The sequence below is a fragment of the Scyliorhinus torazame genome, chromosome 16 (genome assembly GCF_047496885.1).
Source record: "Scyliorhinus torazame isolate Kashiwa2021f chromosome 16, sScyTor2.1, whole genome shotgun sequence".
NCBI lineage: Eukaryota > Metazoa > Chordata > Chondrichthyes > Carcharhiniformes > Scyliorhinidae > Scyliorhinus > Scyliorhinus torazame.
Window position 1 is genome coordinate 125,691,865 of NC_092722.1, and position 15,244 is coordinate 125,707,108.

Genomic DNA, 15,244 nt, shown 5'->3' on the forward strand with positions numbered 1-15,244 from the left:
TCATCTATTTAATTATTTAGTAGAGTCCTTTTAAACAGTCAATTGTACTCATAATGAACTCCACCCACCTAAAATGATCCTCCTCCCAATTTGATTTGTGATCCTTGCAATTGAACATGTGTATTCAGCGAGCCACAGACAGTGGTGTAAGTCGCATTCAAAACCTGATGCTAACCTCCCCGCCCCATTACATTCATGATTGCTCCATCAACCTTGACCCATCCAACATAATCTTTCCTCTCTCCCCTGTTACCCTTGAACCTGCTGGACCCGATTACCATGTCCCCACACATCCAGCTCTCCAAACCACCACCCCCGTTGCCTACATGCATGATCATCTCAATGCACACTCTGACCCTGAAACTTACTATTATCCTCCTCTATGCTGTTGCTCTCTCCTGTAACCCAACCCATGGGACCATCCAATGCCCGATCCTAACTCTGGAGATGCCCCTTGAAAAATGCAATTCCCCTTCATGCCCACCCAGCACCCTCAATTCAACCCTCAGAACCTCATCATTGATAGTATCGATCATGCCCTGTAGGTCCTTTATTCATCTTTCAATCCCTGCTTGACCACCCCCACCCTCTTACATCATAGATATCATAGAATTTACAGTGCAGAAGGAGGCCATTCGGCCCATCGAGTCTGCACCGGCTCTTGGAAAGAGCATCCTACCCAAGGTCAACACCTCCACCCTATCCCCAGAACCCAGTAACCCCACCCAACACTAAGGGCAATTACAGGACTTTACAAACTTACAAATTACAAACTTACAGGACTACCACACCCAGGATGCTAGTTCCTTCCCCCCATGCAGTTCCCTGCACCCGAACACCAACACTTCACCACCTTGTGCAACAGAGATCAACGTGGAAAGCCGTTTATCTTTGTCACAACCGCCTGGTACACATCACCTCCACACAATTGTAAACCAGGTGCCACGAGATTCTCATGCATCGCTGATTTTATCCTAAGGGTAGGACTTTATTAAAACCTGTTTCACATTAATCAGCACTCCTGGCCTGAAAATATTTTACAAATACAAACTTACCACAGGCTAGTGTGTAGCTCAACACACTGCAAACAGGCCACTGACCTTATCGCTGCAGTTCAGCTATTGGGAAATGGAAATGTTGCATCCAACCTCATTGAGGTTGGATACAAATATATAAATTAGGAGCAGGAATAGGCCACTGGGCCCCTTGGACCTGGCCCTCCTCTCAATAATATCACGACTAGTCTGATTGTAACCTGAACTCCACATTCCCGTCAACACCTAATAATCTTTGACCCCCTTGCTTATCAAGAACCTTACTAAGTTAACCACATGCCACATTTCCCACTGTTGTGAGCTCCAAGGAATTCCCTCACCTTTAATTTTAAATACCCTCTCTAAACCTCTCCACCTCTTTTTCCTTCTTTAAGCAGTTTCTGAAAACCTACCTCAGTGTTCGAACTTTTGCTCACCTGCCCTAATATCTCCTTATGCAGCTCAGGGTCAGATTTTACATTCCAAAGCTCCAGTGCTTTGTTAATCAAAATGTGTTTTATGAGCACAAGTTGCCATGTCTCAAATCACTCATATACAGTATCCCAACATGTTATTCTGGAGTCCGGAAAATAAAGCCCAAAGCAGGAAGCAAATAATCGATTTAAGAAAGTCAAACTCATTTTTCCAATATCCCATCTGAAAATATCTATCCGGATAAAAGCATCGCATCAATTTAACATTGGAGGATGAGCAAACGTACTTCATTCGCAACAGTCATTTACAATATCTATGTGCCCTAAGGAGCACACTGAATTTAGCTTCCACGAATTCAATTAAAATGGACTTGTCAGCATTTCCAACTGGCTGGAACCCCAATTCATTGACCACGAGCACCAAATAATATCAGGTGGCATGTAGATTTTGGCAATCGCTGATATTGATAGGGAGTCCATGGAGACATATTTGCAATTTTTAACCATAATTAATAATTATCTTTATTATTGTCACAAGTCGGCTCGCATTAACACTGCAAGGAAGTTACTGTGACAAGCTCCTAGTCACCACATTGCGGCACCTGTTCGGGTACACTGAGGGAGAATTCAGAATGTCCAATTCACCTAACAAGCACGCCTTTCGATTTAGAGAGTGGTGGATCTCCGCAACCCCCCGTCCTTCCCCACCTCACCCATGTAGCATGTCCTATGGCGGTGGAGACAGCCCACCATTGGACTGCCAGCAATGGAATCTTCTGGTCCCGCTGCTGTCAACAGAGTTTCCCATTATTCGTACCGTCCGCTGCCAGGGAACCCACAGCAGAGGGGTCATTGTCTGTGGGACCAGAAGGTTCCTCCAGTGTGAAATGCCATAAAATCCTTCCGACTGCTACAGCTGCAGCCCACACAAAAATTTATTCTAGTCATCTTCCAGGACTATAATGGTTCAAAGACAATCTAACCCGCACTCTAGTGCCACTCACCATTTTACCTCATGCTGCAAGGCGGGAAGCTACCTTTTTAGCTCTTCAACTTTGTAAGTGCTGTTCCCATTGTCTCTTTGACCTTTCCCAATCTCGACTGCCTCTGAAGGCTTTATAGCAGTTAACCAAATTGATAAAGTAGTTATAATTCTTACCTGTCAGGACTCCCAGTGATAGATAGAGGTACTCTAGGCAAGTAGCGAATGAGCTGAGAATGAGGCCAGCAGAAGCTAACACTCCTCCAAGAATCACTGCCACTCTCGTGGAATACCGATTGCTAATAATACTCCCAACAGGTGCTGAAAAGAAAAACGGGAGAAACATAGTGAAAAAGATTTAATGACACTGTAACCTTCTCTGCTTTTGCCCTCTATACAAATGCAAAAAATCAAATGAAACACAACATAAATTTCTAAGTCTCATGGAACAACTGGAAAGGCACTTTATCGTGATAATCGCTATCCCACCTTAAGATCTTCATCCAGTGCTACTAAATCTTCATCCATGTGCAGTCTAATCCCACCTATCTCCGCTTTAGCTTGGCCACATTCCAGTGACTTCTTCTCCCATTGCTGACAGATAGATACCAAAACTCCTCCCTTCAATGCTCTCACACTCCATGTTTACCCCCCAGAAATATTGTTTTAGAGACTTCCGGTTGCGGCGATGCACTGCTAAGCCGCACGTTTCGGCAGCTCCCGTTCTAACGGACTTTTGGGTTCTTTTCGGGAGCCCCAACGGAAATTTTTTCAGACCAAACCCAGTGTGGGGTGACGAAGGAAGGTGTCCCCCCGGGGGTGCATGGAATGGACCAGTGGCAGTGGCCAGATTGCGAAGGATCCTTTGGAGCAGCGGCAGAGAAGAGAAGGGAGAAGCAAGATGGCGGCGGATGGAGCCCAGACGACATGGGGCCCGGACCAGCAGGAATTCCTCCGACGGTGTGTGGAGGAACTAAAGAAGGAGGTGCTGGCGCCGATGCTATTGGCAATCGATGGACTGAAGGAAACACAAAAGGTCCAGGCGATAGAGCTCCGTGGAGTGAAGGCAAAGGCAGCCGAAAATGAGGATGAGATACAGGGCTTGGTGGTAAAAACGGAGACGCATGAGGCGCTACATAAGAGGTGCATCGAAAGGCTGGAAGCCCTGGAGAACAGCTCGAGGAGGAAGAACCTCCGGATTCTAGGTCTCCCCGAAGGAACGGAGGGAGCTGATGTTGGGGCTTATGTGAGCACGATGCTCCATACGCTAATGGGAGCTGAGGCCCCAACGGGCCCCCTGGAGGTGGAAGGAGCACACTGGGTCCTTGTGAGAAGACCAAAGGCGGGTGAAATACCAAGGGCGATAGTGGTGAGATTTCACCGCTTCATGGTCAGAGAGGCTGTTCTGAGCTGGGCCAAGAAGGTACGGAGTAGCAAGTGGGAGAATGCGGTGATACGAGTGTATCAGGACTGGAGTGCGGAGGTGGCGAGAAGGAGGGTGAGCTTTAATCGGGCCAAGGCGGTGCTTCACAGGAAGAAAATAAAATTTGGGATGCTGCAGCCGGCGCGATTGTGGGTCACGCATCAGGGCAAGCACTACTACTTCGAAACGCCGGATGAGGCATGGACCTTCATCCAAGAAGAGAAAGTGGACTAGAACTGAGAGTTTGATGTTGGGGGGGAAACAACGAGGTTGTGGTACAGAAATGTAAATTGGGAAATGGGAGGTTTATTATATAGTAACGTTGGATGGGGAATTTCTCTCCCCTTGATGGGGGGACACGAAGAAATGTGGGCGCCGGTGGAAAAAGGGGCAGAGAGTGGGGATGGGGAATGAGGGAGCTACACCATAGGGGGCGGGGCCGATAGGAAAGCGCGGGGTTTTTCCCGCGCTATGGAGATGATGGCGGGAAGATAGGCGCAGGAAGGGAGCCCCACACGCAGGGGGATCAAAGAGAGAACGGGGGAAGCCGGGGTCGGCTAGACTTAGCTAACTTTCGGAAGCATTATGGGGGGAGTGACGATGTTAAATGGGGATCTAGCAGGGGGGTGGGGACTAACTGGGTTGCTACTGCTGAGTGCAAGGGGGAGCTGGCAAGAGAAGAGGTGGTCGGGACGGGAAGGCGCCGCCTGGGGGACAGGTGGGTGCGCGGGACCTGGACGGGGGGCTGGCCCAGAAAAGGGGATGGCTAGTCGGCGGGGGGGGGGGGGGGGGGGGGGGGCGAGTGGCCCCCCAATCCGGCTGATCACGTGAAATGTGAGAGGCCTAAATGGGCCGATTAAGAGGGCCCGGGTGTTCGCGCATTTAAAAAGACTGAAGGCGGACGTAGTCATGCTCCAGGAGACGCATCTGAAGGTGGCGGATCAGATTAGGTTAAGAAAAGGATGGGTGGGACAGGTATTCCACTCAGGGTTGGACGAGAAAAACAGGGGGGGGGCGGCGATACTGGTGGGAAAACGGGTGTCGTTCGAGGCTAAGAATATAGTGGTGGATAACGGGGGCAGATATGTGATGGTGAGTGGTAGATTGCATGGAGAGGCGGTCGTGCTGGTAAATGTATATGCCCCGAACTGGGATGACGCGGGATTTATGAAGCGGATGTTGGGACGTATCCCGGACCTGGAGGTGGGAAGCCTGATAATGGGGGGGGGGACTTTAATACTGTGCTGGATCCAGGGCTAGACCGGTCGAAGGACTATATAGAGAAAGGCGAAGACTTCAGACGGTGTTTGACCTGCTGACCACAGGAAAGGCAGAGGCGCAGTGGAGGAAGGCACAGGGGATGAGATATGAGTATGGGGAAAAGGCGAGCCGGCTGCTGGCCCACCAACTTCGTAAGAGGATAGCGACGAGAGAGATTGGGGGAGTGAGGGATGAAATGGGAACTATGGAGCAGAGAGCAGGGAAGGTAAATGAGGTATTTAAGACCTTTTATGAGAGGCTATATAAGTCCCAACCCCCGGAGGGAAAAGAGGGAATGCTACATTTTCTGGAGCAACTAAGGTTCCCGAGGGTGGAGGAGCAGGAGGTGGCAGGTCTGGGGGCGCCAATCGAGGTGGACGAGGTGACCAAGGGACTGGGGAACATGCAGGCAGGGAAGGCCCCGGGACCAGACGGGTTTCCGGTGGAATTCTACAGGAAATATGTGGACCTGTTGGCCCCGCTGTTGGGGGGAACCTTTAACGAGGCCAGGGAAGGGGGGATACTACCCCCGACAATGCCGGAGGCGATGATATCATTAATTCTGAAGCGGGATAAATATCCGCTGCAATGCGGGTCATACAGGCCTATCTCACTCCTAAATGTAGACGCCAAACTGCTGGCAAAAGTGCTGGCGACAAGGATAGAGGATTGCGTCCTGGGGGTGGCGCATGAAGACCAGACAGGGTTTGTAAAGGGGAGACAACTGAATGTCAACGTTCGACGGCTGCTGGGGGTGATGATGACGTCCCCAGCGGAGGGGGAGGCAGAGATAGTGGCGGCGATGGATGCGGAGAAGGCATTCGATAGGCTGGAGTGGGAGTATTTGTGGGAGGTGCTGAGGAGTTTTGGGTTCGGGGAGGGGTTTGTCAGATGGGTCAGACTCCTATATGGGGCCCCAGTGGCAAGTGTAGTCACAAACCGGCAAAGATCGGAGTATTTTCGGCTACACAGGGGAACAAGACAGGGGTGTCCCCTGTCCCCATTACTGTTCGCATTGGCAATTGAACCACTGGCCATAGCATTGAGGGACTCTAAGAAATGGAGGGGGGTGGTTAGAGGGGGAGAGGAGCATCGAGTGTCACTCTACGCTGATGACTTACTGCTATATGTTGCGGACCCTGTGGAGGGGATGCCAGAGGTTATGCAGATATTGAGGGAGTTTGGAGATTTCTCGGGATACAGGCTAAATATGGGGAAGAGCGAGCTTTTTGTAATACACCCCGGGGACCAGGGAAGAGGAATAGGCGCTCTGCCGTTAAGGAAAGTGGAAAGGAGCTTCCGATACTTGGGGATCCAGGTAGCTAGGAACTGTGGAACTCTACACAGACTTAATCTGATGCGACTGGTGGAGCAGATGGAGGAGGATTTCAAGAGGTGGAATATGCTGCCGCTCTCATTGGCGGGCAGAGTGCAGGCGGTAAAAATGATGGTCCTCCCGAGGTTTCTTTTCGTGTTTCAGTGTCTCCCCATTCTGATCACAAAGGCCTTTTTCAGAAAAATAGACAGGAGCATTATGAGCTTTGTGTGGGCAGGGAAGACCCCGAGGGTAAAGAGGGGGTTCCTGCAGCGCAGTAGGGATAGAGGGGGACTGGCGCTACCGAGCCTGAACGACTACTACTGGGTGGCCAATGTGGCGATGGTTTGTAAGTGGATGAGGGTGGGAGAGGGGGGCGGCGTGGAGATGGCGTCCTGTAAAGGAACAAGCCTAAAGGCGCTGGTGACGGCGCCACTGCCGTTCTCCCCGAAAAGGTATACCACAAACCCAGTGGTGGTGGCAACCTTAAGGATCTGGGGGCAGTGGAGGCGACACAGGGGGGTGACGGGTGCCTCGGTGTGGTCCCCGATCAGGAATAACCACAGGTTTGTCCCAGGAAGGATGGACGGGGGGTTCCAGAGTTGGCAACGAGCAGGAATTAGGAGACTGAGGGACCTGTTTATAGACGGGACGTTTGCGAGCCTGGGAGCGCTGGAGGAAAAATATGAGTTGCCCCCAGGGAATATCTTCAGATATATGCAAGTGAGGGCGTTTACGAGGCAACAGGTGAGGGAATCTCCGCAGCTCCCGACACAGGGGATCCAGGATAGAGTGATTTCGAGGTATGGGTCGGGGAGGGCAAAGTGTCCGAAATATATCAGGAGATGAGAGACGAGGGGGAGGCGCTGGTAGAGGAGTTGAAGGGAAAATGGGAAGAAGAGCTGGGGGAGGAGATTGAGGAGGGGCTGTGGGCTGATGCCCTAAGTAGGGTAAATTCCTCGTCTTCGTGTGCCAGGCTTAGCCTGATTCAATTTAAGGTTCTACATAGAGAACATATGACGGGAGCAAGAATGAGCAGGTTCTTTGGAGTGGAGGACAGGTGTGGGAGGTGTTTGGGAAGCCCAGCGAACCACACACACATGTTCTGGTCGTGTCCGGCGTTGGATGAGTACTGGAGGGGAGTGGCAAAGGTGATCTCAAAGGTGGTGAAGGTCCGGGTCAAGCCAGGCTGAGGGTTAACGATATTTGGGGTAGCGGAAGAGACGGGAGTGCAGGAGACGAAAGAGGCCGATATTCTGGCCTTTGCGTCCCTGGTAGCCCGGCGAAGGATCCTACTTATGTGGAAGGAAGCGAAACCCCCCGGCGTGGAGGCCTGGATAAATGACATGGCGGGGTTCATAAAGCTGGAACGAATTAAATTTGCGCTGAGAGGATCAGCTCAGGGGTTCTCCAGGCGGTGGCAACCGTTCCTTGACTATCTCGCGGAACGTTAAGGGAAGATAGATCGACAGCAGCAGCAACTCGGGGGGGGGGGGGGAGGGAAAAAGGAGGGGGGAGCACTATTTTTTGTCACTTTGTTAGTTCACTATATTATTTAAATAATGTTATGTATCAGTTATTGTATTATTTTTATGTTGATTTGTAAAAACGGAAAAATTTTGTTTGAAAACTTTAATAAATATATATTTTTTAAAAAAGAAATATTGTTTTATCCAGGAATACCCTCCACAATTTAAAATCCTGCAACGCCTTGTGTCATTTTTGTCAAGCTTGAGTAAAGCAAATAGCACATTCTATCCTTAACACCAAGTTTCCCCTCTGCAGTGCTGTCACTATCTCAACGAACCACAGGACCTGTGAACAGAACTCAGAATCTCCATTACACTACAGTCCCGCACTTTAACATCCCTCTGGTAAGGACAATCATCTTGGTCATGATAATGAAATAAAAGCTACCAGAATATAACCATCCCATGCCAAACTTATTCAATCAAACTTCCAATACTCCGTACACAAATCAATTCATCGTCCTTGTTCAGTCCCTTAGTGAAAGCCTTTGCCTTGTATCCATCTCCTAGGCTGTACCCCAGTGGCTGCAGAATGACTGCTGACTATCAGTGAGGAAGACTGTGGATTGGTATGCAGGATGCCCTCATGCAGCTTGAGGCCTCGAAGGCCCAGCTTCACACTGCCCCGCCTTGGCACCATCTGGGTGGCTGACAGGTAACACTAGGGGCATTGGCAGAGTGACAGTGAGGGCACCAATCAGTGGACAGTGGGTTCAGGCTCCATGGAGGCACTGTCACAGCCCCTGGGGTGGTGCCCTCAGCAATCCTAGTAATCTGTTGGAGATCAAATTGCTGGACTGCTGTAAGACCCTGAGAACCCCTTTGAGCACTGGTATCTCTCACCGTGATAGCAGTAGTATGAGCCTGCATGGCTCAGATTCCAGAGGAACAGAGGACTTAAGATGATCTCAGTCTAAGCCTTCATTGGAGCACTCAGACATTGGGTGGTTTCTACTTATTCTGCAAAGAAAGCTGAGACCACAGCCATCAGACTCTGCATCATGGTCGGGTGTGCACAAGTGTTTTCATGAAGGTGGTCACCACTCCAACACTCAAAAGAATGGTCTCCAGCTCTGCGCAAATGCAAAAAATCTAATAGAACACAAGAGAAATCTCTGAACGCATGAATCACCTAAAAGGCACTTTGTGATGATAAGGGTTGTGCCAAGCTGGTGCCTGACTCTTCCCTGCACCTTGGCTGTGGTAATAGGTTCTGCGAAAGGCTTGCCAATGGACCAAGCATTTCAGCATACACGCCCCTCAAAGTGTATCTACATGCTGCCCAGCTGAATTCCCCATCTCAGCCCTCTGCAACATAACTGTGGTGAGCCCTGAACCTACAGGGAGCCATCACCAAAGTTATTCCTTCCTGGCTGCAGACCTCTCGTGTCCAGTGACTCATCACATGCAGTTCCTGCCTCTATGCTCCCCTCCAGATGTCACTTCAAAAATCTCCTTCGAAGGTCAAGGCTATCACAGAGGCGCGAGTCACGCTTGCTGGAGATTGTTGGTCGGTGAGCAAATGGGGTGTAGTGAATGGAGCCGTGTGTAAGGTTAGAAATTCCTTGGTGAGGATGTAGCACCTGAAGATGCCTTCAATGAGATGGTCCACCCGTGAGAGATCATCAAATGTTTTGTGAAAATACATACAGGTCCTCAGAGCTGGACTGCTGGCACTGAGCTTGACAACTATTGGCTTCCTTTAACTTTGAGTGTCTGATTGAAGGTCCTCCAAAATGAATTACACCATCTTGACTTTAGGGAGCAGCAGGTTGGCTTTAAGTGGTACTAGCCTTGCATAAACATGGACCTCCTACTGCCACTCAGCAGCATCAGTAGCACTGGGCTACAAGCTGCAATCACTATAATCAGCAGGTAGCACAGAAACTGCCTGCCACCTGCATTACTTTGAACGGATGTGGGTTAATCGCATGCCATTATCGGCAAGCCCAATTTTGGGGGCTATTAAAGTTTTCGCCGAGTCTTTGCTTTCCCTGAAAGATAAAATGGGAAGCGAATTGGTGCAAATTGGAAGAGCAACTGATGAAATTACAAATAAAGCGATGTCCATAAACTCTTACAAAACCATACCTTATTAAATGAAGGAACTGGTCAGTCACAAGGTGCTCCATACCAATGGACAGAATTGGAAGTATCTTTTAGGCAGTAGAAGGATATCAGATAGCAGCAATATCCTGCAGATTGTAAGCAATTATGCTTTCAAATGGCTGCCAAAAAATGTTTTCTCCTTCGTCACAGCACATGCTGTAATTTAATCATTTGTTTAAGTCATAACCACTATTTTGAGCGCTAACAAAATACCACAAGCACCACTTTTGGAACTAGTCATAAGAATCTGATAGCAAATGAATAGTGGGTAAAGACTCGCACACTATGGCCTTTGCCTTCAGTAGTTTTGGTTAATGCTGCAGAATAAATTAAGCAAATTCAGAACCTTGCAATCTGCAATGGAACTTCAAGCTTATTCCATGGTCTGACCAGATGTAACAGCACATCTTCACTTGTGGCCAACCCACATACTTTAATACTTAATAATTGCCTGATGCATCACCAGTGTGTCTTGCTTTAACTTTCCAAGTGTCGTTCCGGGTTATAAAGACTGCCAGAAATATTAAAATTTCTACTGATAATTTCACTTCTTGAACAAAATACTCCTTTGGCAGCTGCTTGCAATTTTAAACTTCGCTTCACCTCATTCCTGCATGGTAATAAGTTGTATCCAGATAGTAACCTCATTGCTGATTAGAAGGGCAAGGGCAGTGTTGATTCATCACAAATCAGGCCTATTACATAGAACATAGAACATACAGTGCAGAAGGAGGCCATTCAGCCCATTTAGCACAGGGGCTGGTTTAGCACAGGGCTAAATCGCTGGCTTTGAAAGCAGACCAAGGCAGGCCAGCAGCACGGTTCAATTCCCGTACCAGCCTCCCCGAACAGGCGCCAGAATGTGGCGACTAGGGGCTTTTCACAGTAACTTCATTTGAAGCCTACTTGTGACAATAAACGATTTTCATTTCGATTTTCATTTCATCAAGTCTGCACCAGCCCACTTAAGCCCTCACTTCCACCCTAACCCCGTACCCCAATAACCCCTCCTAACTTTTTGAACACTAATGGACAATTTAGCAAGGCCAATCCACCTAACCTGCACGTCTTTGGACTATCATTGTGGTAACTCTTAAAATGATGGGATCAAAACATCTTTAGTTTTGATGCCTGATCTGCTCCAACTGTGTTCAAGCTTATTCCAGAATTGTTATTCATTTTATGTTAGTTTTGTACTAACATACAGTTTAAAACCTCTTCCGGATATTTACCAACAATATCTACCTTCTAGTTTTTCACATCTTCATTGGATTGATTGTAATTCCCCCCTTCCTCACTACTCATCTGACACCACCTCCCGCACTGCCCCCCCCTCCCTCCCAGATATCAGGCTGGGCGGGGCTGTTAATATAGATTTCATTCCGCTCCTGTCCAGATACAGCCTACTCTAATTTTGAAGATTTAGACCTGACACAAGTCTAGTTATATATATATTGGATTCCAATGGCATAATTAAGGCAGGAACTGTTATTTCAAGCCGGGGGTCTGAGTAGAGGAACAGTGATGGATCCCACCCATCCCCTTGACCACCCAATCCCTTCTTCAACCACGCCAACCTTGCCAGGCTTAACTGCCAGGTCCACAGTGAGGAGAGACGCGATAAGTTTTAACATTTTTAGTTACTTCCACATGAGGTATAAGCATGAGTACTCGTCTAGGTCCTAGAGTATTAAGTTGAAAGAAAAAGCATATCAGGAGGCAAAAGTCAGTGAAGAGAGGGGATAAGTTCAGAATCCAGCAAAGGAGGACTAAAAAGATAATAACGAGAGAGAAAATAAACTACGAGGGCAAACTAGCGAGGAATATAAAAACTGACAATAAGAGATTCTTTAAATATATAAAAAGGGAGAAGGTGGTCAAAGTAAATAGGGGTCACTTGGAAAATGAATCTGTGGGGATGGTTGTGGGGAACAAGGAAATGGCAGAGGTGTTGGAGGTAGTATATAGGGATGAATAGAGAATTGGCTAAAGGACAGGAAACGGAGAGTGGGCATAAGGGGTTCGTTTTTAGGTTGGTGACTTGTAACCAATGGAGTTCCATAGTGCTCAGTGCTGGGGCCGCAACTGTTTACAGTATATTTAATGACTTAGAGGAAGGGAGCAAATATACTGTAGCCAAATTTGCAGACGCCACAAAAATAGGTGGAAAGGCAAGTTGTGAGACAGATACGGACAGTTTGGAAAAGGGATATTAACAGGTTAAGGTGGGTAAGAAGTTGGCAAATGGAGTATAAAATGGGAAAATGGGAAGTTATTTTTTGGAAGGGAGAACAAAAGGACAGAATATTATTTAATTGGATAAAACTGCAGAAAGCTGCAACACAAAGGGACTTGGGCGGTACACGAAAAACAAAAAGGTAGCACACAGGTGTAGCAGATAATCAGGAAGGCCAATGGAATGTTGGTCCATATTTCAAGGCGGTTGGAGTATAAGAGTAGGGATGTCTTGCTGCAACTGTACAAGATACCTGAGACCACAAAAACCACATATGGAGTACTGTGAGCAGTTTTGGGCCCCTTATTTAGAAAATATATTATTTAATAGGAGGCGGATCAGAGAAGGTTCACTAGGATGATTCCTGATATGGAGGGGTTGTCTTATGAGCAAAGGTCAAACAGATGGGGAGTCTGCTCTCTGAATTTAGAAGATTGAGAGGTGATTTCATTTAAATATATAAGATTGTTAAGGGGATTGACAGGGTAACTGAGAGGATGATTCCCCACATGAAAAAGTCTTGGAGCAGAGGGCATAGTCTCAGAATGAAAGGGTGTCAATTTAAGACTAAGATGAGGAGGAATTTCTTCTCTCAGAAGGTTGTGATTCTTTGGAACTCCTTTCCACAGAGAGCTGTGGGGCAGAGTCCGTGTGTATATTTAAGGCTGAGATAGATAGATTCTTAAAATAGTAGAAGCCCTACAGTGAAGAAGGAGGCCATTTAGACCATTGAGCCTGCACTAACCCTTCGAATGAGCACTCTGTCCACTTCCGAATGTCCACCTCGCCCTATCCCCATAATCCCATAATCTAACCTGCACATCCCTGGACATTAAGAGGCAATTAATCATGGCCAATCCACCTAACCCGCACATCATTTGGACTGTGGCAGGAAACCGGAGCACCTGGAGGAAACCCACACTGACACGGGGAGAACATACAAACTCCACATCGACACAGATGCCGGAATTGAACCCGGGTCCCTGCCACTGTGGCAGCAGTGCTAACCACTGTGCCACCGTGATTAGCCCCTTATTTGACACTCTGAGGCAGTGCAATGTCATTACAGTAGGTCATCATTACTAAGTTCTCATTACAATCAAGGATTCTCAGTGCCTTTAATAGCAGTTCTATTCTAGCCTATAGCTGAAGAGTTGTAGGCTCAAAAGGACAAATAAGAAATCTCCCAATAAAGGGGCTTTTTATCAACTTTCCTTCAAACCATTCTTTGTGCCCCTATTCCCCAAATTCATGGTTGCCCCCTGCCACCCCCCTATCTACACCGCCCCCCCCCCCTCGCCGCAGCACCTCCTAAGTTAAATGTAAGCAGGATATTAAATTAAAATAGATCATTGCTGTCATATGCACAAAGAATTTTCACTAAGTACAGAGTGTTGTCAGGGAGCAAAGAGACTTGGAATGTAATTCATTGATATTGGCAAACGATGAGCTCAAGCAGGAGATTTAAGAACTAAAATAAGTTACATTGCTTTTTTTTATGTATAACATTTTCCCATCACAGAATCTTAAGGCCCATTCACAGTTCTAACATTAATCGTGTTGCCAACGATTATGCCCAACTTTCATGACGCCAGTACAACAGCTAATGCACTGCAGCTCAAAATTCATGACGGAACTGCAAAGGCATATGTGATCCCATGGGACGAAGGCTTCCTTCCCTGGTTGTACTTTGGAAGTGTGCCACTTATAAATTCAACGCACTCACCGAAAACCATTGTGGTGCAGTCGACAGTGGAGTGTATCCATGCTGTCATGGCGTAATCCTGAGCAAAATAATTCTGGAACTCCACAAAAAATATGGATAAGCACCTAGAAATCCAAAACAATACGTGAAAGAAATTAGGTGAGGCAAAAAGAGAAAAGATGTTCAAAATATACAACAGATACCACAGCGCCTGGGAAATGGAAAGATTAATCAACACTTTGAGGATCCATTGGCAGGTTTCTCGATTCCTTCATCGGCATGCGTTGAATGCCCTTCCATCACAATTATGCTGGTTGAGCCTGTTCAGAAAGGATGCAGCATTTCCTTAGCTTTCCAAATATAGAGACCCAGAATATAAAAGCACGGAGGTGATGCCGGAACTTCAGAAAACACAGGGTTATTGTGTCGCCATCTGGCACCACATGGGCCTTGGTGACGGTGCAGAAGATACTTACTACAATAGTACCAGGGATGAGGGACATCAGTTACGTGGAGAGACTGGAGAAGCTAAGGTTGTTCTCCATAAAGCAGAAAAGGTTAAGGGGAGATTTGTTTAAAGTGTTCAAAATCGTGAGGGATTGTGACAGAATAAATAAGGAGATTGTTTCCACTGGCTGCGTGTCTGAATGGTTGGTAATCAAAGGATGCTGATTGAAAGTAATTGGGAAGATCTCATTGCGATTGTGACTAGAAAGAAGTGGAAATGAAGACATGCATTTGTGTAGCATTTTTTGAGACCATCGAACATCTTGAAAGACTTTACGCCCCCATGAAATACTTTTTGAAGTGGGGTCAATTATGGAAATAATGGGAAATGCAGCAGCCAATTTGCACATTACAATCTCCCACAAACTGCAATTGGATAAAGACCAGATAATCTTTTTCTGTAAAGTTAACCAAGGGAAATATATTGGCTCGGACAAAATCGATGGGGTGATGTGTCACTGTTTGACATTTGGTCATTTGTGGTTTTGTCCAATGGAAATGAGGTTTGACGAGATGATCAGACAGACAAGTCGGATTATGGATGTGTCAACTACCTCCCCCTTTCCTTCTGTTCATTTTGCTCCTCCTCCTGAGTTGCTCAACCCATCTCCAGTGGCAAGGGCTGTTCCTTATGACAACCGGACCACAAGCCAGGACCCATGCCTTGGCGAGCACTGAATGGCTCCTCCAGGGTCCAGGCAGCAGAACTA

General features: G+C 47.4%; 1 protein-coding gene across 5 annotated transcripts in view; it reads right to left on the minus strand.

Moving 5' to 3' along the window:
* Window positions 1-15,244, minus strand: part of LOC140393051 (monocarboxylate transporter 12-like) — a 215,666-nt gene that overhangs the window by 36,895 nt on the left and 163,527 nt on the right. For all 5 annotated transcript variants that reach the window (XM_072479006.1, XM_072479001.1, XM_072479004.1 and 2 more), the window contains exons 3-4: window positions 14,049-14,152; window positions 2,628-2,771 (exon numbers count right to left, since the gene is read on the minus strand). In XM_072479006.1, coding sequence (XP_072335107.1) covers window positions 2,628-2,771; window positions 14,049-14,152 — 248 coding nt within the window. The remainder of the gene's footprint in view (window positions 1-2,627; window positions 2,772-14,048; window positions 14,153-15,244) is intronic.